At 44.9% G+C, this 22,993-nt stretch overlaps 1 protein-coding gene across 3 annotated transcripts in view; it reads left to right on the top strand.

Moving 5' to 3' along the window:
- LOC135101658 (calcium-dependent secretion activator-like) overlaps positions 1-22,993 on the top strand; it is a 503,368-nt gene that overhangs the window by 109,394 nt on the left and 370,981 nt on the right. For all 3 annotated transcript variants that reach the window (XM_064005957.1, XM_064005958.1, XM_064005959.1), the window contains 3 exons: positions 2,843-3,074; positions 11,429-11,467; positions 19,189-19,327. In XM_064005957.1, the coding sequence (XP_063862027.1) occupies positions 2,890-3,074; positions 11,429-11,467; positions 19,189-19,327 (363 nt within the window). In that variant the 5' untranslated portion in view covers positions 2,843-2,889. The remainder of the gene's footprint in view (positions 1-2,842; positions 3,075-11,428; positions 11,468-19,188; positions 19,328-22,993) is intronic.

Raw genomic sequence — 22,993 nt, forward strand, 5'->3', positions numbered from 1 at the left:
GTATGTATGTATGTATGTATGTATGTATATATATGAGGGGCACTGGTCAAGGACAACATAAGAGATGAAAAGGAAAAAAAAAGGCATAAAAGATACAAATAGTTTGTACTGGAAACTCTCTTATATTCAGTAGAAATATGTATTACAGACCGCTTCTCGTATTAGAAAGGAAGGTAAATTTTAGCAGAAATAATTGAAAAGGAAGGTAAAAAGAATGCATCCTCACGTTATGGTGCTTCCACTTAGCTGATTCATTCACAGGATTTAGATGAACCTTTTACTGATTTCAGCGACTTGTAATTATATAAAATGGCCGCCTGGATGCTTTGTAGATAGGATAAATTTCTCTCTCTCTCTCTCTCTCTCTCTCTCTCTCTCTCTCTCTCTCTCTCTCTCTCTCTCTCTCTCTCTCTCTCTCTCTCTCTCTCTCTCTCTCTCTCTCTCTCTCTCTCTCTCTCTCTCTCTCGCAAGCAAGTTATCGCAGTTCATTCCGATGCCCTGCAGTAGAAAAACAAAAGCTATAGTGTGTATGTTTACTGGAATTTAAAAGCAAAACACAACAAAATTTATATATTTCAGCTGTGTGGTAGAGAACAGTTACTGACCCACCCAAGAGACTATATCAGACATATACGAGAGAGAGAGAGAGAGAGAGAGAGAGAGAGAGAGAGAGAGAGATTAAAGGTATTATGTTTTGGCAAATTCTGAAACTTATGTGGGGCTGTTACCTGTTATTGGACTAAGGTGAAGTGCATGAAGACAGTTTAAGGAAGAGGTACGAGATGGTTATGGATGTGACGAGTGTATTTGGAATGTTGGTCATCTGAATCTGTCTGCGTCACTGCATCTGTCGCTCTTGAGTAAGGTTACCGCCTGTTGTGAGGTATGGACATTAATTTCTTTGTTTCTCTAACTGTACATCTGAAGGACGCGGCAGCCTTCAGACTGAGGGAAGGGAAGGAGACTCGTGCTAAAGGGACAAGTTTTGCCGAAATATCGTTTTCCTTCTTGGCTTTAGGGAGAGATTTTTGTTGTGGAAGAAGTAGCAATTCGGTCCTCACTATCCCACCTTGCTTAGATTTGTTGACAATATCGGTTAGAGCAAGGATTCGCCGTGGCATGGCTCCAGCCAGCAACTCACCAGACAACACTCCCTGTCCCCGTCGTGGTGATAATGACGGAAGGAATTTAGCGTTAAATTAGTTCCTGAAGCTCAGCGACAACATATATTAAAGTGCATCAGCTCATCATTTTTCGCAGAACTGATGCAAAGTTGCCTCATCACCTGCCTAATGCACGGCAGACTTATCACGCAATCTAAAGACGCTTCATGAATGTGCAATAAATATATATGAACAAATACCCTTGACATTAAAGAAGTAAATGTATCAACGTATGTCACGTGATACAAGCTGGAGGGAACAACATCAGAAAAATAGCCTGGGATTTTCGAACCATTTCCACGCCTCCCTGTCATTTGATAGCGACCGAACGGCAGCCGTGCATGGCAGTACCTTACGGAAGAAAAATAAATGTCTGACACATCAGAATTCATGTTCAGGGATCGTGTTTGTTGACATCCTATCAGCTTAAAGCATGAGTAAGCAAAGCAAACAAGTGTGAGTCAAGGACACGTTCCGTCTATTTATTTTTGGGCCTTTGTTTGAAAAAGAGTCTCCCAGTAGCCGTGCATCACACTGGCCTTGCGCCCCCCACTCCCCTGGGCCTCGGCTATACATTTCAGGCATGCAGTTGTTATTCCTTTTATATACGACGTCAGCGGTGAAGTGGATCATTAAATATCCACGTCTGGCGTCATCTTAAAGGTGCGGCACTGGGCACCTCCACAACAGACTCAGCCCTCGGTGGGTCATGCACTAATTAGTATGGAGATAAAGTGATGCCACTTGCTTTGATGTCCTCACCACGTCCTCCATGTGAGAAACAGTTACAGTAAAACAAGGAAATTCAAGAGTAATTAACACGAAGAGCTCTAAAGTGTAACATGTACAATCACCGCAAGATACAGTTCCACCAACAATACCGCTGAGTGGCCGGCCTGGCTAATGAGAGTGGCTGGCCTTGAGTGCATGTAACTTTTCTCGCGAGAACAACAACGTAGTAATGGCGGTGCTTGTCTCAACGCATTGTAGTGTATACTGTGCGGTCTTGCCATAACGTCCGCTTGCTAAATTAGAAGCTACGTGGGCAGTGCAGAACAATGCGGATGAGAATTTCCTTATTTACTTAATCATATGAGGGAAGTTTGTCGTATGGAAGGACTCGCCTGTGCACCATGAAATGCCGCATGCTGACTGAACTGATATCTGAATAGATATCAGTTCAGTCTAACTGATAACTGAATAGATGTCATGGAGCTATTCAGATGTTTACAAGAGTTGAGCGATGCATTAACAGGTGACACAATGAACCTAAATCAAACATTTGCAAGAATTCCTAATCCACTCGACACGTTGTCTCTTTCCCTTAAGACATTGAGAGAGAGAGAGAGAGAGAGAGAGAGAGAGAGAGAGAGAGAGAGAGAGAGAGAGAGAGAGAGAGAGAGAGAGAGAGAGAGAGAGAGATTGGATAGGAAACTTTTGTTTGGTAGAAATGTCTTCCTTCTATACTACTTCTTATCACAGCAGCCTCACTTAGCCATGTCACACACGCACACACACACACACACACACACACACACACACACACACACACACACACACACACACACACACACACACACACACACACACACACACACATAATAAGTGTGAGACGAGTAATTATAGAGATTTCTTTTCGTTTTTGACTTCAACTCTAACGTATTTTCTCTTGTTTCTAGGTTAAAGGAGGTGCCGGGACGCCCACGCCCCCACCCGCGCCGTCGCCATGCTGGAACCAAGCAGCTCTGAGGAGGAATCTGAGGCGGAGGTGCAGGAGGAGGTTCCTTCACGCCTGCCCTCTCGCCCCTCCGGCCCTCCCTCAGCTCACGACCACCATGCTACGGATGGAGGGAGTTCGGGGCCCACCCCGCACCCCTCCCTGCAGGTGCCCCAGACCGGCACCCTCCCTAGGTGCGTGCCACCCCTGCACACACACACACATACACTCACACACACACATACACTCACACACACACACACACACACACATACACTCACACACACACACACACACACACACACACACACACACACACACACACACACACACACACACACACACAATTAGCAATTAGCAATTACTCCTAATTTATGGTTAGAATCCTATTTTAGAACTGTAATTGTTATTAACTTTTTTCACAGAACGCTTAACCTGCACTAATACCCGCCTGCCTCCCCCACAGCCCTGCCGCGGCCCGGGTCGTGCTCTGCAACAGCCCCTTTATACTCCAGCATTAGTCCTGCTTTATATGAAACAATTTTTCTTTCTAACAGGTGCATTAGTCCACTAGAGTGCAAGTCCTTCGCCTCTCATATAAGTCCTCCCTCTATTTATTACAGGCCAGTTGTTCATGGCACTTTCTCTCCTCTATAACATATTCATCGCCTCATGACAGAAGTGATGGTGCACAAGAGTGCCTTCATAACGTGTCACTCTGTCAGTAGCACTTCACTTCAGTACTTCAGTTGAACGTTAATAAGCGGAACCAGATCCACATTATAGTGATTGGCACGTCATGCTTTGTTTTCGTAAATAATACGCCTTTTCTTTTCTCCATAGCAAGTTGGCGTCATTTTCCCCTTTAAGAATCTGTTTTCCCCTCATGTCAGTCTTAATATTAGTGATAACTGTTTAATTTCTTCCCTCTGAAGCGGAAAAATCATCAGGTTTGCAGAGCTAATCTTCTAATTATTAATGTAAATTTCTCAATGTGCAAGTAGCCTCTTCCAGCCTGTGTTGCGGGTCTGAATGGTCTGTTACTTTTGTATATGTTTCTCAGCTTAGTGAGCGCGTCATGGCGACATTAGTGCTGTCATTATCTGAACAAGGTGGTCTTCATAGCTCCAATGTGAAAGCACCTCCCCCATTCCTCCTTTAATGCCTGCGTCTCTCACCTCGCCTCTACTCTCTCACTCCCCTGATCATCGTCGTTCTCTCTGCCTCCCTCTCTCCCCTTGTTATTTTTATCGCGTCCATTCCACATTCCCATGTCGCTCCACTTTATTTTCCTGTTATTCCTCTCTACACGTGTGCTTTTCCTCTTTTCCCATCCTCCTTCTTCTCTTGTCCCCTTGCTTCCCCCACCCGTCAACTCTTCTCCCTTTTACTATTTCTCCCTTCCTTTTTCCTCTTCCCCCATTGCCCCGCATCCCTTCCTCCCTTATTATCTTTCTATATCTGTCCAGGTTTTACAGTTTCCCTCGTATGCACCGATTGGCTTTACCTTTCCTCACAGCTCGCTGACTTTGCAGGCTCTGGTAAATGTAAATGTAATACGTGCTGCACACATTCTGTCACGGCTTTGGCTTGGTCTCCATCGTTACTCTGATGGCGCGGAGAAAGCAATGACTAACGGAAGGGAGTGAAAAAACATTCGAACATTAGGTCATACTTTAGAACTGTGACCTGACACCATGACCTCCTATCCATCCCAAAGGTCCAAAGGTCGGCCATTCATTATTCACTCTTGTGCCTCATAAATCATACATGCCCCCCGTCTCATGAATCATACCTACTCCCCGTCCCGGTACTTGACAGGACTTCCCCTATTTTATCTCAACACCACCTCTCACGCCTTCCCAAACCCTCTTCCAGCACATTCATTCCCCACACATTACAGCCTGTAAGCTTCCGGGCATCGCTTATAACTCACCTGTGACATTTCTTAAACACTCCGACGCCATCAAAGCCACAGCAAAATTACTAACTATAGGGACTTTGAACAATCTTCATCTACTTCCTGCGGGCACCTCTGTGTATCCGCTCAGTACAATGGTGTGCAAGTCCAGTATGAGCTGTGAGTCTTGCCAGCGCTCACTTCAGCACCTTGCTCATTTCACAGACCATACACGAACAACACTGAGGACTAAACCAGTACTTACTCGCTGACACACACACACACACACACACACACACACACACACACACACACACACACACACACACACACACACACACACACACACACACACACACACACACACACACACACACACACACACACACACACACACACACACACACACACACACACACACACACACAGAATATATATTCAGAATCAAAATCTCTGTTGAGTAAAAATCTTTCGACATGTCCATACCACAGACCACGGCTGCTGGTGCTGCTCAAGAAGCCCACAACACTTCTCTCACTATTTACATCACTGAACATCTTTCACTGTTTACATCAATGAATCTCTCTCTCTCTCTCTCTCTCTCTCTCTCTCTCTCTCTCTCTCTCTCTCTCTCTCTCTCTCTCTCTCTCTCTCTCTCTCTCTCTCTCTCTCTCTCTCTCTCTCTCTCTCTCTCTCTCTCTCTCTCTCTCTCTCTCTCTCTCTCTCTCTCTTACTGTTTACCTCATCATCCTCCACCAACGCTGAGGAATGCAAAGAAGACAACTAGCACAACCGTAGCCTTGAAACCAAGACAACTTTTATCCAAACCTTTGCCTTTAACACGCTGTATCAACACTGCTACCATTGGAAAAGAACCACAGCACACTTATCAACGCCAGGCAACCAGAGACAGATCCCCGAGAGGAACCCATCCCTGCGTCGGTTCAGAATAATCTTGACGCCACGCTGTTGTGACGGTCGCCACCTCCTCGACACATAGCAGGAGGATTAATCTTAACGCAGATGACACGTGCCTAGCATTCTCTTTGCAGTCTCACACATTAACTGGCAACATAATCCTGTATTTCGAAATGCTCTCTCTCTCTCTCTCTCTCTCTCTCTCTCTCTCTCTCTCTCTCTCTCTCTCTCTCTCTCTCTCTCTCTCTCTCTCTCTCTCTCTCTCTCTCTCTCTCTCCACGACCATTTTCAAAGACCACAGACATGATTAGTCAGGTTCTCAAGAGTGTTTCTCCTGTTAATAAAGTAGAGATATTGTTAATCTGTCACTAGAACTGTAAAAGTGTCCTTAAAAATTTGTTAACTTGAAGTAGAGCTTTTTGAAGGAAGAAGTACTGCACAGAAGTGTTTCAGAATATGGTCCATACAAACACGTCATGTTGTAGTTTCTCTTCCTCTCCCTCTGAAGGACCGTAAATTAAACATGACTACCCTGCCAGCCGCCACTGTAAGGTGAGGCCAACCTTCGGGAAATCGACGTAGTTCAACAAAATTCTGCGACGCAAAAGAACAGTCTATTTCATCTGGCCCGCTACTTACCTTCCATTGCATGTCATTTACACCATATTGTTCCCCTACCATCCCTCCCTCCACCTTCACCTAACATTTCCATATCTATTTCACCTCACATTTCCATAATGCAGCCTCCTCACAAATACTTACTAGTGGTTCTTTCACAACTCTCCTATAATCTTACTCCCATATCTTCTAATATTCTTCACTCACTATATATTTTCTCCTTAGTTATTCCCACTGACACTAATATTTTCCCGGCTAGTAAATGGATGGCTGGTGTTCGAGTATTCTCGCAATGCTATATCAAAGTAACGATCTTATATGTACAAGATATCAGATCACAAGTAAACTGTCGAATGATCCTTTAAGAAACAAATAAGAAACAACGCTCGCTCTCGTGTGTGTGTGTGTGTGTGTGAGTAAGATACACGCGTGATGCACCCCATTGCCGTACGTTAGATAAGAGCGAAGAAATGGATGTGTGCATACGTTTATAAATCACGTAATAAAGATGGTGAAAAATATACACACACATCCAGCTTGTTTATGTTGCGCTGCCTCCCGGTATCAGTCGCTTTTGCTTCTGCTCTTTTGGTTTCTCTTTCATCTGTTTGCTTTAGTTAAGTGCGATTTACTTGTCGGGCAGTGAATCTGTCTTTCTACCTACCTACCCATCTATCTATTTATCTACCTATCTATCTATCTATCTATCTATCTATCTATTTGTCTGTCTATATTTATCTATCTATCTATTTTACCTACTCTCTCTCTCTCTCTCTCTCTCTCTACCCCGAGCCCTTCTTTTATTCATATCCCTGACTAATGTAGGAATACAGTACCTTCCATTCTTCCAGCGCCACCCTGTCCCCGCGTCATCACCTCTCTCCTCTCCCTGTCTTGCCTTCCCTCCTCATTTTATCCTCCCTTTCTGCCAGAAGACTCCATCCTCGCTACATTTCACAGCCAGATGTCGCTTCTCTTTCTCTTTTCCCTTACAGCTTCTCTTGTTTTTTTTTTCCCTTTTTTTTCTCTCTTTTTTGTCTCGCCATCTCTCTCTCTCTCTCTCTCTCTCTCTCTCTCTCTCTCTCTCTCTCTCTCTCTCTCTCTCTCTCTCTCTCTCTCTCTCTCTCTCTCTCTCTCTCTCTCTCTCTCTCTCTCTCTACGGAAGGGTGAAAGTCAGTGGCAGTTTAGTTGGAATTAATGTCAGTCAGTTCGAGGGATGCAACGTCGCTCGTAACACACACACACACACACACACACACACACACACACACACACACACACACACACACACACACACACACACACACACACACACACACACACACACACACCTGTTGATAGGGAGGGACATGACCTTTGACCTATAAATCTCTACATGTGTGTGTGTGTGTGTGTGTGTGTGTGTGTGTGTGTGTGTGCGCGCGCGCGCACGTCGGTATTCTACTTCACCCTTTATCTAGGTATACCCTCCTCTCTCTCTCTCTCTCTCTCTCTCTCTCTCTCTCTCTCTCTCTCTCTCTCTCTCTCTCTCTCTCTCTCTCTCTCTCTCTCTCTCTCTCTCTCTCTCTCTCTCTCTCTCTCTCTCTGTCTGAAGTTGCTATACCGCCGCGCTGAAAGTCAAGGGTTAAGAGGAAGGGAGTTCAAGGGTCACTTCCTAGCAACACCACCACCACCATCACTACTACCACCATTGCCACCACACATAAGGGAGCCTAACAAGGGCACATTCCTAACCATAGACAAGTCTCTTAGGTGGTGGTAGCGGCGGCGGCGACGGCGGTTGTTGTGGTGGTTGTGGGGGAGGGCGTGGTGGGGCGCTGAGGGGGAGCTAACAGCCTCATTCAAAACGTAATTACCACGCTCCACTTTTGCTTCCATTTCTGGGTACACTTTTTTCCCACCCTGCCGCAGAGAGAGAGAGAGAGAGAGAGAGAGAGAGAGAGAGAGAGAGAGAGAGAGAGAGAGAGAGAGAGAGAGAGAGAGAGGTAGCCATCCAGGACAAAATCCTAACAAATATTACTGAATTTGAAAAAGAGAAAAATATACGATTTTTTTTTCCCGAGCTTTTCAGTTGCGTGTCCGTGAAAAGCCTCTTGGTGTGTGTGTGTGTGTGTGTGTGTGTGTGTGTGTGTGTGTGTGTGTGTGTGTGTGTGTGTGTGTGTGTGTGTATGGAAGGCTCATCATCGTAACAGGGATCAGGGGGTGTTGGCGAGGCGTCACCTGAGCGGCCCTCCTCACCCACACACTAGGACAGGAGTGGCACCCTGGTGACCCGCAGCGTTTCTGTTTCTGCCACCCAAAGAAATTTCGTCACACTTACATATTCAGTTGACACGCTGCTTGCAACTGGAGCCTAGGTGGGCTTTGGAGCTCGAAAACCAATCAGCTCCTGCGTTCTAAAACCAGACTGGACTCCCGCTTCTGGCTTTAGGTGAGCGGAATACAAGTGTGGGGGACGTGCGTCGTGAAGCGCGGGAGTGGCGCCGTGAAGTGACGCCCAGCTCTGCTGTGTTCGGCAAAGCGTTGCACTGCATGACGCATCGCTCGTTACAGGTGTCGCTGAGTCCAGTTCCGTCGTCATGTTCCTCCCCTGCACCTCATTTCGCGAGAGAGAGAGAGAGAGAGAGAGAGAGAGAGAGAGAGAGAGAGAGAGGACTTTGCCTTCACTTGATTTATTGTGTTATCGTAAAATTATTTATTGCAGTCTCTCACGGAAACACGCAATCGCATCGACTTAATCAAAATTTATGCGATAGAATAACGATGGAAATTAAGTCGAATAAAATCGCATGTTCAGTTTAGCGTTGAAGGCTTGCTGTGTTTGTGTGTGTAGCTAGGAAGAGAGAGAGAGAGAGAGAGAGAGAGAGAGAGAGAGAGAGAGAGAGAGAGAGAGAGAGAGAGAGAGAGAGAGAGAGAGAGAGAGAGAGAGAGAGAGAGAGACCCATACTGACAAGGAAGACCAGAAGAAATATAATCAGTAGACTCAAATCGAAATAGCTCTTACGGTGATAAAGTCGAAGAGTTGATTGCACCGGTCTGAGTTTGTGCTTTTGCTGACCGATGGGCCGCGTGGAGTAGCAGTGCCCGATGACCATAGCCTATAACACGAATCATCCTCCATCACTCTCCGTTACGACGTTATTTTCTGGCCCAAAGAGAACACGGTAGCTCGAGCAGTGACAAAAAAGCAGCGATGGGGAAGATGATGGGCCCCATTTATCAGTAGATTATGAGATTGACGGTTGAAAGTTCGCTAGAGAGGAGGAAGTTGATAGCAGCCAGGAACGGTGGATGGTGAGAGGAGTTGGGGTGGGGGACATTGTTAGGCAGGGGAGAAGCTTTGGGGGAGAAAGGGTGATGAGGGAAGCAAGGCTGGTATGGCAGGGTCGGGAATTGGATGGAGGGCCACGTCGGGCTGTGACGAGGCTGTGTGTCACATTTTCTGTCACGTCAAATAGGAGAGAGCAGTAAAGAGTGGAAGCGAATGGCTGCCGCTGAAGAAGGGAGGGAAGTGGGGCACATCGGATACTGCCTTCATGGTGATGGGGACGGAGAGAGAGAGAGAGAGAGAGAGAGAGAGAGAGAGAGAGAGAGAGAGAGAGAGAGAGAGAGAGAGAGAGAGAGAGAGAGAGAGAGAGATAATTACGTAACATTAGCAGACACAAAGACCTCATTATCCACTTAGAGCGATGGTTTGAAGATTCTTCTCCCGCTTGTCACGCAGATGAGATGGCCAGGTGCGATACGAGGCGCTCACCCACCTCCAGGCCTCACGCCCAAGTGGAACCTCATTATTAGTCACCATTATACTCTCTCTCTCTCTCTCTCTCTCTCTCTCTCTCTCTCTCTCTCTCTCTCTCTCTCTCTCTCTCTCTCTCTCTCTCTCTCTCTCTCTCTCTCTCTCTCTCTCATCCCCTTCCCTTCCCGGTGCTAGTGTTGCCATGGGCGTCAGAAGTGTGGGTGCGTGGGTCAGCCTGTCAGTTTCCTGTCCAACAGCCTCTCCCCTCCAGCGTCCCGCCTCGCCTCGCCTCGCCTCCGTGGCCTCCTGTATCTTTTATGGAAACAAAAGAATTTTTCACAAATTTCTCTTTCAGAGTATTCCAAAATATTTTTCAAATTTTTGCAATTTCTGGACACTTTTGCATGTATGTTTATTTTTCACAACCCTGTGAAATATATTTTTTGGTGATGATTTTGAAGAACTTGTTGGAAGGAAACATTAAGTTGAGTATGTGGCGCCTCAGCATAGCTAGCCTAGAGACATCGTTTCAGGGCTGGGCGAGGCAATCACTGGATTCGTCAAGTACCATCGCCGGGTCAGCGGTTGCTGCCTGCTTCCTTGCCGCTGGCTGGCTGCTCGGCCGGCCGTGCTTTTCTCTTAATTGTGTTGTTCTTTTCTTTTCCTCGTCTGATTTATGCAACGGTATACAAATTGTTGGCGACAACTAGATGCAGCAACCCTTCTGAGATCTGCTGATAAAAGGAAATGTAAAGAAAGCATGTCATCATCTGTCAACATAAAACAATACCACACACTGTCACCCACTGGTTGGCCTATTGTGTGGCACTCATCGGACGTCATCTCGGTCACCAGAAACACACACACACACACACACACACACACACACACACACACACACACACACACACACACACACACACACACACACACACACACACACACACACACACACGGTCTTTTTTACTTTATCGCTGGTTTTATTAAAGGTCTTCGTCTTCACAATGTGTTGTGATATATTGTCCGTCATATCTATCTATCTATCTATCTATCTATCTATATATCTATATCTATATATATATATATATATATATATATATATATATATATATATATATATATATATATATATATATATATATATATATATATATATCCCTACCTACTTAATAACTTTGTGGTGTAAACCAGCACAGCCACAGGGTGAGCGCCTCACATGTTCCACATCACCACACGAGCTGACATGTGTGCGTGTCTAGGAATATTGTGAATTCCTTTTAGAAATTGTGTCTTAGTCTTAGTGTCTCCAGACAAGGGGCAAGAGTCCTGGAGCAACCGCCACCATTGTTAACTTGACTCTCCCTTCCCAACAGACGGCCAAGCATAAGAACCAGCCAGGGGTATGATACTAGGTTTGTTATCTCTCAAGTTTTGCCTTGATTGTGCCTGTGTCTATCCCCTCCCGAGACCCTGCCACCCTCCCCACGCATTCCTGCATCCATGTCCCCTGAGCACCGTTTTCCGAGCACCTGTCACCCTCCCTCTCCACTCCCTCTTCATCTAAGGTCGTCCGTGTGTCACCGTCACTCCTTGCTCTGTGTTACAAACAGTGTTGCTTTGTGTGTATGTATATGTGTATATACCATGATGCTCCTCCAGTTACTACCGTGATCTTCGCCACAGACACCCGAGCGTCGTCACGTTCCCGCTGCCTTACCAGCATTTGACTTCATTATCTTCAGCAGTGCACGTACAGTTGCAGTCTGTCTCTGCCCATCACCGATGCAGCCGCGGTGCATCACTGTCACCTCACATCTCAGTGGTGCCTGGATCGCTCTCCGTCGTATGTTAGGAACTAGGTCCATGCCTTGCCATTTCGTTCACCAACATACTGTTGATGTGAAGTAGATAGCATTACTGCAGCTATCGTTCATTCTATACCATGGTCCTGTGTCTAATTGGTGTGGGCAGCTGACGTGGTGAGCTGCGAGCACCAAGAACACTTCAGGGAAGCAGCTTCACGTGTGAAAAACAGTACAGGCAGCCATACAGGTGTATGGATGCCATACACCGTTCATATTGCATAACCTTGAAAAGAGGTGGCCTAAAAAAAATCAAACCGTGTACCAAGTCAAAGTTAGTATGTACTTGTAAATTTAGGTGATAAATAAATATTTAAAAATATATTGACACTGAAGCTCACATCCCTAATGCAGCATTTAAGCTGTCAGGAAGCAATGCAAAACTTTTCTGCACGTCCAGGCATTTCCTCTAAAACAAAATGTTTGTATATTTTACTGTTAAAATAATACCGAATTCATTTCTTAGTTTTCGTGTTGGTTACAGGAAGTATGTAAAGACTACATTTAGCCGGCCTACCCTACTGATGCTCCCGTGTATCACCACTGGTACCACCAGGGGAGGGGACGCTAAGTGCAGGAAAACATCCACACCACCGATAAACGATCAGAATGAAGGATGAGTCCCGTGGAATGACAGAGGGCATGGCAGGATCGATGGGGCCTGCCGAGGCCGGGTGTTGTCGGAGACGTGCGTCGGATACCAGGCGGGTTGAGGGGCGGTGCGGGAAGCCGAGGCGCGGGTGCTTGGGAGTGCAGAAGCTCGCCTGGAAGGGCGTTTGATGAAAAGGGAATAATGCGTCGCCTCGTTAGACAAGGCAGCATCAGGCGGGCCTGCACGGCCGTTATTGGAAATGCTCCTGATTGATCACCGTCGACTGCAGACCAGTTAAAGTCCTCGTGAATGATTACTGACACACTAAAGTCCCCTTGACTGGCTACTGACAGGCAGAGACGAGCTTTGCTCTTCCTGCCTGATTACTGACTACCAGGCACCACCTGCTGTCCCTTGACTGATAACCGACAACTGGCGAGTAGCTGGATTCCTCTTGACTGATAACTGACTCCTGACGGACCAAATGAAGTCCTCTTAACTGATCACTTGATAACTGGAGGCCGTCCTAGTTTACGCACAAGAAGAAAACGAAAACTGAGTTTTCTCCTGTTTTTTTTTTTTTTTCTATATTTATTTTATTAGTTTTCTCTTACTGGAAACAAGTGAGACGTGATGCTCACACAGGTTGCCGTGACACCCTGATGCACATTCTCGGATGGAGGCGCGTCAGAGCGTGGTGCCGAGCTGCTACGGCCAAAATGACCATGTTGCATTAAAAAAAAAAAAATGTGAGAGAGAGAGAGAGAGAGAGAGAGAGAGAGAGAGAGAGAGAGAGAGAGAGAGAGAGAGAGAGAGAGAGAGAGAGGATCGAAAATGAAACGTACAGCTCACTAAGGAAACAGGAGAAAAAGTTACCTTGAATATTTTGCAAAGGATAAGGGGAGGGCGGGAGGACTCAAGGCAATGCGTCTGGCAGAGTAAAGCATTGATAACGATAGGATTACGTGGAACGCTGTGGTCTCTGTGGTATGAGGACAACCTGCTTCTACTTCTGTGTTGCCTTCTTCATTGTGATCAGTGCCGGCAGAGTGGTGTGTGTGTGTGTGTGTGTGTGTGTGTGTGTGTGTGTGTGTGTGTGTGTGTGTGTGTGTGTGTGTGTAGGTGTGTGTGAAGAATTGCTTCCCTGCTTACCTCTCTCTCTCTCTCTCTCTCTCTCTCTCTCTCTCTCTCTCTCTCTCTCTCTCTCTCTCTCTCTCTCTCTCTCTCTCTCTCTCTCTCTCTCTCTCTCTCTCTCTCTCTCTCTCTCTCTCTCTCTCTCTCTCTCTCTCTCTCCCTTCATGTGCTACTCTTTCCCCTCATTTCCTTCCTTCAATTTCTCCTTTCCTCCCTTCCTTTCCTCTCGTCCTCCCTTCCTTTCCTCTCGTCCCTTCCCTCCCTTACACGCGACCCACTTTTAGCAATGCGTCACATCCCATCCCTCCCTCCCTCTTGCCGTCCTTCCCTGCGCCTCTCCCTCCCCATCTCCCTAAAGTGGTGTGTGCTTTAAGTGGTTGGTAAGTGTTCTGCATTTCACATATTGGATGGTAATATTTGTGTGCTATTACTGTTATTATTATTACTATTTGTCATTGCTGTTATTATTATTATTATTATTATTATTATTATTATTATTATTATTATTATTATTATTGTTATTACTATTATTATTATTATTATTATTATTATTATGATTGTTGTTGTTGCTGTGGTTGTTATTGTATTTTGTATTATTAATCTTTCTATTTTTATTCCAGTCTCGTGTTTCAGAGAGTGAGAGAGAGAGAGAGAGAGAGAGAGAGAGAGAGAGAGAGAGAGAGAGAGAGAGAGAGAGAGAGGAATATAAGGATGAATTTATAGATGCGTGAATGAAGGAGATGGGATCAGAGGGAGAGGGACCAAGCGAGCGAGCGAGAGAGTGAGTGAGGGATGAATGGAGAAAGGGTTAGGGAGGGAAAAGAGAGAGAGAGAGAGAGAGAGAGAGAGAGAGAGAGAGAGAGAGAGAGAGAGAGAGAGAGAGAGAGAGAGAGAGAGAGAGAGAGAGAGACCAAGGTAGGAGCGGCTGTATTGGCTTGATAGGGAGAGCATTAACTTGACTGGCTGGCTGCACACACTACATTTCCCTCTAACCTTCGTTCTCCGCCTTGCACTTCGCCTCCTCTCCTGTGGCGTGAGGTAGAGGCATGTTGCTGGTTGGAGAGAGAGAGAGAGAGAGAGAGAGAGAGAGAGAGAGAGAGAGAGAGAGAGAGAGAGAGAGAGAGAGAGAGAGAGAGAGAGAGAGAGAGAGAGAGAGGGGATGGTGATGGTGATGATAAAAAGGAAGAAGAATAAGGAAGTTGAAGCGGAAGAGAGAGAGAACAGAAGAAAAGAAAAGACGCATTGAGACAAACACACACACACACACACACACACACACACACACAGAGAGAGAGAGAGAGAGAGAGAGAGAGAGAGAGAGAGAGAGAGAGAGAGAGAGAGAGAAATAGGTAGGCAAAAGATTGGCAACGTGTGTTGAATAGGAAAGCGAAAAGTGTGAGGAAGAGAAAGAGGAGAAGTAGGAAATACGAATATATATTTCATATTTAGGAGGAGCGAGGCGGGAAAAGAGGAGCAAGAGTAAGAGTATAGTTTGAGGTGAAATAATGAAAAAGTTTGAAGATTCATGTAATGGCAAGGCAGAGAGAAGAGAGAGAAAGACGCAAATGCTTCAAGAATCGGGAATGGAGAGGGAGAGAGAGGAGAAAGAAAAGGAAGACTTACTTAGAATATGAAGTGGTTGAGTCTGGAAAGCTTTCGTCCGCTCACAGACGAGCTGCCTCTTCACTTATCGATCTCCTCACGAAAAAAAAAAAAAAACACACACCATCATGTCTCGGGGTCTGTTTTTGCTCCTTGGCTAAACTTTCTCTTGTCTTCGGTCCTCCGTGTAAGTGGTGGTCATTCTCTCTCTCTCTCTCTCTCTCTCTCTCTCTCTCTCTCTCTCTCTCTCTCTCTCTCTCTCTCTCTCTCTCTCTCTCTCTCTCTCTCTTCTTCTTCTTCTTCTTCTTCTTCTTCTTCTTCTTCTTCTTCTTCTTCTTCTTCTTCTTCTTCTTCTTCTTCTTCTTCTTCTTCTTCTTCTTCTTCTTCTTCTTCTTTTTGTTCTTCTTCTTCTTCTTCTTCTTCTTCTTCTTCTTCTTCTTCTTATTATTATTATTATTATTATTATTATTATTATTATTATTATTATTATTATTATTATTATTATTATTGTTATTATTGTTATTATTATTATTATTTTTATTTTTCCCTTCTCTTTTCTCCTCTTCTTTTCCCTTTCCTCTCCCTTTATTTTCTTCACTTTCTTTTCCTCCTCCTCCTCCTCCTCCTCCTCCACTTCTTATCCTCTCGCCGAAACTTTCATTGGAAAAGCTGCGGGAAATACTTTGGGATGAAAATAATGCCATACTATACGCGCGGTGATTCTTGTCCAGCAACCTTTTGGAATACCTAATAGACTGGCTGTTGTTCTGGCCGGCGTGACGAGCACTGCCCTCACCACCACCTTCCCTGCCTCACTCCCTCACTCCCCCGGGCGTTGTGTTCCCTGGCAGGCCGCGATGTCGTCGTCAGTTGTAATTCCTTGGAGTGTATAGTGTTTGTGTTGTCGCAGTGAGTGTGTAGACGTGTGCTGGGAGTGTTCCGAGTGTTGAGAGAGAGAGAGAGAGAGAGAGAGAGAGAGAGAGAGAGAGAGAGAGAGAGAGAGAGAGAGAGAGAGAGAGTTACAAAGGGAAACTTATCTGCAGCCACAACTAACACTGTCTTCCTCACATGTTGTTTGTCTCGCACTTTGATGTTGCCTCCTTCAAGCAGTTGTGTATATATGGATGTTATATATATATATATATATATATATATATATATATATATATATATATATATATATATATATATATATATATATATATATATATATATATCCACGTATTTTGGCAGGCTGTGTGTATATATGTTCGCTTTTATATTCAATGTATAACTATAAGTACTAACATATATAAGATTTCAGTGGACTTAGACCATTAAGGTGTAGGCATAAATGAAGAGTCAGGAATATTCGCTTTGTAGGAATGATTGTTAGAATGTAGCCAGTGGACTTTTTCCATTGTTTTCATAAGTCCCCCGCATCATTCTGTAAACGCATTAGCACTACATATTTTCAGAGTTTCAGAGTTTCAGAGACGATTAGACGAGTTGTCACGAGCTTTTTTTTTTTTTATGAATTATATAGGAACCTTGTTAAATAATCTCTTTAATCATGAAAACACCTTTGAAACCCTTGGTAATTTCCCGCAGAGAATGTTGAAATTAAAGACAAGGCGTCAAAGCTTGTGAAATAATTAAGAACCATGAGGTGACGGAGCGTACAGCATGGCTTGAGGTGACGGAGCATACAGTATAGGGAGAGGTGGCGGAGCATACAGCATAGCGTGAGGTGACGGAACAAAGCGCATAGGGTGTAGTGGTGGAGCATACAGCATAGCGTGAGATGGCGGAGCATACAGTATAGGGTGAGATGATGGAGCATGGAGCATACAGCATAGCGTGAGGTGGCGGAGCACACCGCATAGGGTGAAGTAGCCGAGCTTACAACATATCATCACTCTGCAGCGCCTCTACAGTAGCTGCTGCGCGGGACGTTTTTGGTGAGGCATTGCGATAAGGGTACCGGGGATCATTCATTGTGAGGATAATTCGTCTGAGGGAGTTCTAATCAATTTCACGCTTCGATTCTCCTAATTAAGGCTTCCCCGCTCACTCCGGGGACAGGAAATGCGGAAGTGAGGTTGCTCTGACGATAAATTCCAGAAAATCAAACATATTTTCCGAACCATTCCAAAATGAGATAATGAGAGTTGTCGTAACTGCTCTTTGACTTTTCTCGTCTCCTTAGGCATAATGAAATAGTATGGTGCAAGTTAAGAGGATAAAGTTCGACGGTCCTACTGACAGCAAAGGAACAGTCGAGTAACTCAAACATTTCATTGCCTGTAGTGTTGTTATTTACATATATTCAGATCGCCTCAGGTCACTCAGATAAGAGGGATAATGCCATCACCAGTCAAGGATTAAGTACCGAGTGTGTTTTGATGCGTCTATTATTTTTGCCTCCCTCCCCTCTTTGTCCTGCCGCCAATGCCGTCCAGTCTGCAGCTCCCCTTTGCGGTCCATCCAAGTCCTGCTCCGCCAATAATTCTCTGAAAAGCTGCGGAAGTTTGGCGAAAGTTTGGGTCTGAGTGGCTGCTTCTCTGATAATGGGTTTTGGCGGCTGAGAGGGACGTCTGAGTCTTGGTGGGTCGCAAAAGGCATCTGATTGGTTCTTGAGCTTCACAAGAGACTGGTAAGATGATTGGTTAGCTGGTTAGGTTTCTCTGCGTTTCTCGGCCCTGTGATGTGTGTGTGTGTGTGTGTGTGTGTGTGTGTGTGTGTGTGTGTGTGTGTGTGTGTGTGTGTGTGTGTGTCAATATTTTTGTTTTTTTGTATTTATGTGTTTTGTCAAAGTCAACACCGTCGCGTTTCTCGTATGGATTTCTGTTTTGACGTCATGTTGTTTATGTTTTGTTGTTATATATTTCATATTTTGCTTTCATCCGTTTTCTTTTGCAGCGTTTATTTTGCTGCACAGCGTCGCGGCGGCAGCGCCTGCCATGCTTGCTGCACGCGGCGGGTGGCGGGGGGGGGGCGGTGGTTGTCACCCCAGCTGTGCAGTGGCTTTGTGTTTAAAGTTTTTATTTTTTTTTAATTATTATGTCTCGAGAAGGAATGGGAATCGCCAACCAAGAAAGAATGCGAGTTGATGAGGAGCCAGATATGTGAATGTCGGATTGACGAGCAAAAAAAAATAAAAAAAAAGCACCACGTTGAAATGCGCATTTAAGTCACTCATGTCATTTGAATGAAAAATATTGTGTTATAGTAAAATTTCAAAATAAATAAAATATTTTCATACATGTCCGGAGACGGAATGCCATGATGCAGCAGAATTAGTGACATGAAAATAACTAAAACCGAAGAAATAATAAGCAAAGGGGCACAGATTTAGGTGTGATATGATTTTAATAGATATTAAGGTAGTGAATTCTGTACCAGACTATCAGATGTATGAATGTAGGGCAACTAAATTTATCTTGTAGTTAAGCTGCCATAAAGGCAACTGACTCACTATTTAAAAGAAAACTAATGATGGTGTTTTCTCTTTCTTTCTCCCTCCCGACACGGCTCCACGACGTCCTGCTGCTGCTGCTGCTGCTGCTTCTGCTGCTGTCCTCCACGCGTCCACCGTCCTCCACTCCTCGCCTCCATAATTCTTCCACTTCCCCGCCTCTCCCTCTCACGCTGCTGCAATGCGTATTCCAAACACACACTTCTTTCCTCACACGTTGGCTCACTCCATCTAACCACAACAATCTGATCTTGTATCTCTGGTGCCCTGCCACATTCTGCCATCACCCCATCTCTGTTTCATCTATCTCTTGTACTACTCTGGTCTATGTCTTCCTTCTACCTTGACATGCTCACTCACTTCCTTCTTCCTTACGTCTCCTCTCTGTCACTCGACACTTCACCTCTATTGCTCTTCTTGTTTTCTTCCAACGTCCTCGCTTCCTCTCTCGGCCCCACACCCTGCGCCCCGTCCCTGGCCCCTCAGAAGCGGGTCCCCGGGGAGCACCTTGAGTGTGGACACCCTGAGTGTGGGCGGAGGGTCGAGGGCCAACTCCCTGCCTCGACCCACTTCGCCATCGCCATCCGTCATGAGTGACAAGCCGCCAGCTCAGGAGGACCCAGCTGTGAGTATTGCTTCCCATGTCCGTCCTCTGAGTGCTCAACAAATATATATTTTCTCAAGAGTTCATTATTGTGTTATCTTTTATTTTCGGTGTGCTGTAAACGTCGGTGAAAATTTTTGAGTGTTGTTTTGAGTTAGTCGCGAGTTTTTTTTTTTTTTTTTTTTTTTTTTTTTTTACTTAAAGGCTTAGTCTTGCTACGAAGAACTGAGATAAACGAGTCGTGAGGTACGGTGTTTAGTTGACGTGAGTAATTTAACAAGAGAGAGAGAGAGAGAGAGAGAGAGAGAGAGAGAGAGAGAGAGAGAGAGAGAGAGAGAGAGAGAGAGATGCTAGTGTTTGGCACTTGTGCTATGTGCAGCAAGGTTGTGTTTCTTGGGTGAGTGGATGAGATGGCTTAGACTTGCCGCTGAAGAGGAATGGTTGATATTTATCATTATTTTTCAACCGTATTTGTATCCATCGGTATGGATTTTTTTGTGAGCGGCGCGACTGCCGTGTTTACTATTATTCCATGTCCACGATGTTTATAGGTGTCTTGTTTCAAAAATACAGATAAAATGGAGAAGAAAAGTTTTATGAAGCTATATCCTGTTTTGACAAGGGATGCGAGGAAATGTCCCGAGACACAAAGCATCGCAGGGACCAGGAAGCGACTCCAGCCATTGCTCGCGTGTGACACCAGACAAAGAGAGCAGTAGAATAGATGAGCAGATCACAAAGAAAGGAAGTCGTTGAATCTTTACAGTTGACACACATTATTGTTCGTGATGAGGGCAGGCAGGGCAGGGAAGCGGGCACGTCACGCTCATCTCCATAAGGATCCCTGTAGCTTGCGGGGACGGCAGAGGGTGCGTCACCGGGATGGTAATTTGCATATTGAATGTATATGAGGTGAGGGAAAATGCTGCGAAATTGTGTGTACTGTGGAGGAAAGTGTTACGGTCGCTGATCACGTTCACGATGAGATAGTGCCTCATAAATATATGAACGAGAAAACATAGTGCCTCGTAGGTGTGTGTGTGTGTGTGTGTGTGTGTGTGTGTGTGTGTGTGTGTGTGTGTGTGTGTGTGTGAGAGAGAGAGAGAGAGAGAGAGAGAGAGAGAGAGAGAGAGAGAGAGAGAGAGAGAGAGAGAGAGACGAAATGCAAAATTATGGAAAGAAAGGCGAATTAGTATTTTTCATGCCATCTATATAGCATAACGTCATTTCATTCCACCCGTGCTGTTTAGTGCACGGTCATCTGAATGCTGAAGATAAAACGTAATGTAGTTGTAGGAAGTATTTAGATAACATCACCTTGCCTTTTTTTGCACCCATGTTGACAGGCCAAGAGGTATGCAAAGACATCAGACGGCATAGGTTTCATTTAGAATGTAACACAAAAGTGACATAAGGAAGATTACTTGAAGTTTGTGTTATGTTATGTAGTTTTAGGAAGTAATATAATGGAACGGTGTAAACAGATACTACTTTGGTACACTAGTGGTTACTAATCAAGAAACCTTCACTCAATTCCACTGTATTTTGCCTTCTAGTCAGACTTAAACCTTTTACTGTCTAGGATTCCCACGTTTAGTAAAGTGTTGCTGTGTAAATTTAGTTCCGAAAAGTACCAATGTCAACATGTCGAAAATTTAAGTGCAAGTAGTGTTATCTTTAAGTAAAATTTTGTCGACTAATGCGAACAAACCAACAAAAGGCTTATGATGTAATTTCAAAAGATCAACTCCTTTGATCTGACACTTTTCTTACACATCATGACAACTGATAGGTTCCCAGCATATTCGACGACTTAAGATTAGGGGAAGTGCCTGTCGCAGTGTAGCATGGTCTGTTTTTTTTTTTTTTTTCTTCTTTTTTTACGTCACTGGCCAAGGGAAACAAAAAAGAGGAAAAAAATCCCACTGAGGTATCAGTTCCAAAAGAGATGTCAAGAGAATCATAAAAATTGAAGGATAAGTGTCTCGCAAGCTCCATCTTGAGAGAGTTCAAGTCATAGGAAAGAAGAATTACAGAAACAGGCAGAAGTTCCAGAGTTTACCAGAGAAGGGGGTGAATGATTGAGAATACTGGTTAATTCTTGCCTTAGAGAGATGGACAGAAAAGGGATGAGAGAAAGAAGAAAGTCTTGTGCAGCGAGGCTGCGGGAGGAGGGATGCATGCAGTTAGCGAGATCTGAAGAGCAGTTAGCATTAAAATAGCGGTACAAGATAGCAAGAGATGCAATATTGCGGCGATGTGAAAGATGCTGAAAACAGGCAATTAGAGGAGAGGAGTTGATAAGACGAAAAACTTTTGATTCCACCGTGTCTAAAATTGCGGTATGAGTGGAGCCCCCCATACATATTAAGCATACTCCATACATGGACGGATAAGGCTCCGGTACAGAGTTAGCAGCCTGGGGGGAGGGGGAGGAGAAAAGCTGGCGGAGACGCCTCAGAACGCCTAACTTCATAGAAGCTATTATAGCTAGAGATGAGATGTGATGTGAAGTTTCCAGTTTAGATTATAAGTAAAAGACAGACCGAGCTTGTTCATTGCAGAAGAGGGGGGACAGTTGAGTGTCACTAAAGAAGAGGGGATAGTTGTCTGGAAGGTTGTGTCGAGTTGATAGATGGAGGAGTTGAGTTTTTGAGGCATTGAACAGTACTAAGTTTGCTGTGGTACAATCAGAAACTTTAGAGAGATCAGAAGTCAGGCGTTTTATGGCTTCCCTGCGTGAAATGTTTACTTCCTGAAGGGTTGGGCGTCTATGAAAAGACGTAGAAAAGTGCAGGGTGTTATCATAACCATAGGAGTGGATAGGACAAGAAGTTTGGTTTAGAAGATCATTGATGAATAATAGGAAGAGAGTGGATGACAGGACAAAACCCTGTGGAACATCACTGTTAATAGATTTAGGAGAAAAACAGTGACCGTCTGTCACAGCAGCAATAGAACCGTCAGAAAGGAAACCGAAGATGAAATTACAGAGAGAAGGATAGAAGCCGTAGGAAGGTAGTTTGGAAATCGAAGGTTTGTGCCAGACTCTATCAAAAGCTTTTGTTATGTCTAAAGGAACAACAAAAGTTTCACCAAAATCTCTAAAAGAGGATGATCAAGACTCAGTAAGTTGCGCTGCACTTGTCCACGGCTGCACAAGTGTTTGCCTCAGGGTGCTGCGTGACGTGACAGGTGCATGTGTTTTATTGATCAGCATTGCCATATGTTTGATTAAGTGGTGCAGTGCGGACATTGGTAATTCATTTTAGTGCAAGTCTCTCCCCGCCCCCCCCTCTCTCTCTCTCTCTCTCTCTCTCTCTCTCTCTCTCTCTCTCTCTCTCTCTCTCTCTCTCTCTCTCTCTCTCTCTCTCTCTCTCTCTCTCTCTCTCTCTCTCTCTCTCTCTCTCTCTCTCTCTCTCTCATTATTCCCTAAGCTAATAAATCCTTCCCTCACCCCTTTTAATTTCGTGAACACACACACACACACACTCTCTCTCTCTCTCTCTCTCTCTCTCTCTCTCTCTCTCTCTCTCTCTCTCTCTCTCTCTCTCTCTCTCTCTCTCTCTCTCTCTCTCTCTCTCTCTCTCTCTCTCTCTCTCTCTCTCTCTCTCTCTCTCTCTCTCTCCCCCATTTAACCCGTCAACACAACCACCTCCCTATCATTCTTCTTCCTCATCTGTATCA

The sequence above is a fragment of the Scylla paramamosain genome, chromosome 6 (genome assembly GCF_035594125.1).
Source record: "Scylla paramamosain isolate STU-SP2022 chromosome 6, ASM3559412v1, whole genome shotgun sequence".
NCBI lineage: Eukaryota > Metazoa > Arthropoda > Malacostraca > Decapoda > Portunidae > Scylla > Scylla paramamosain.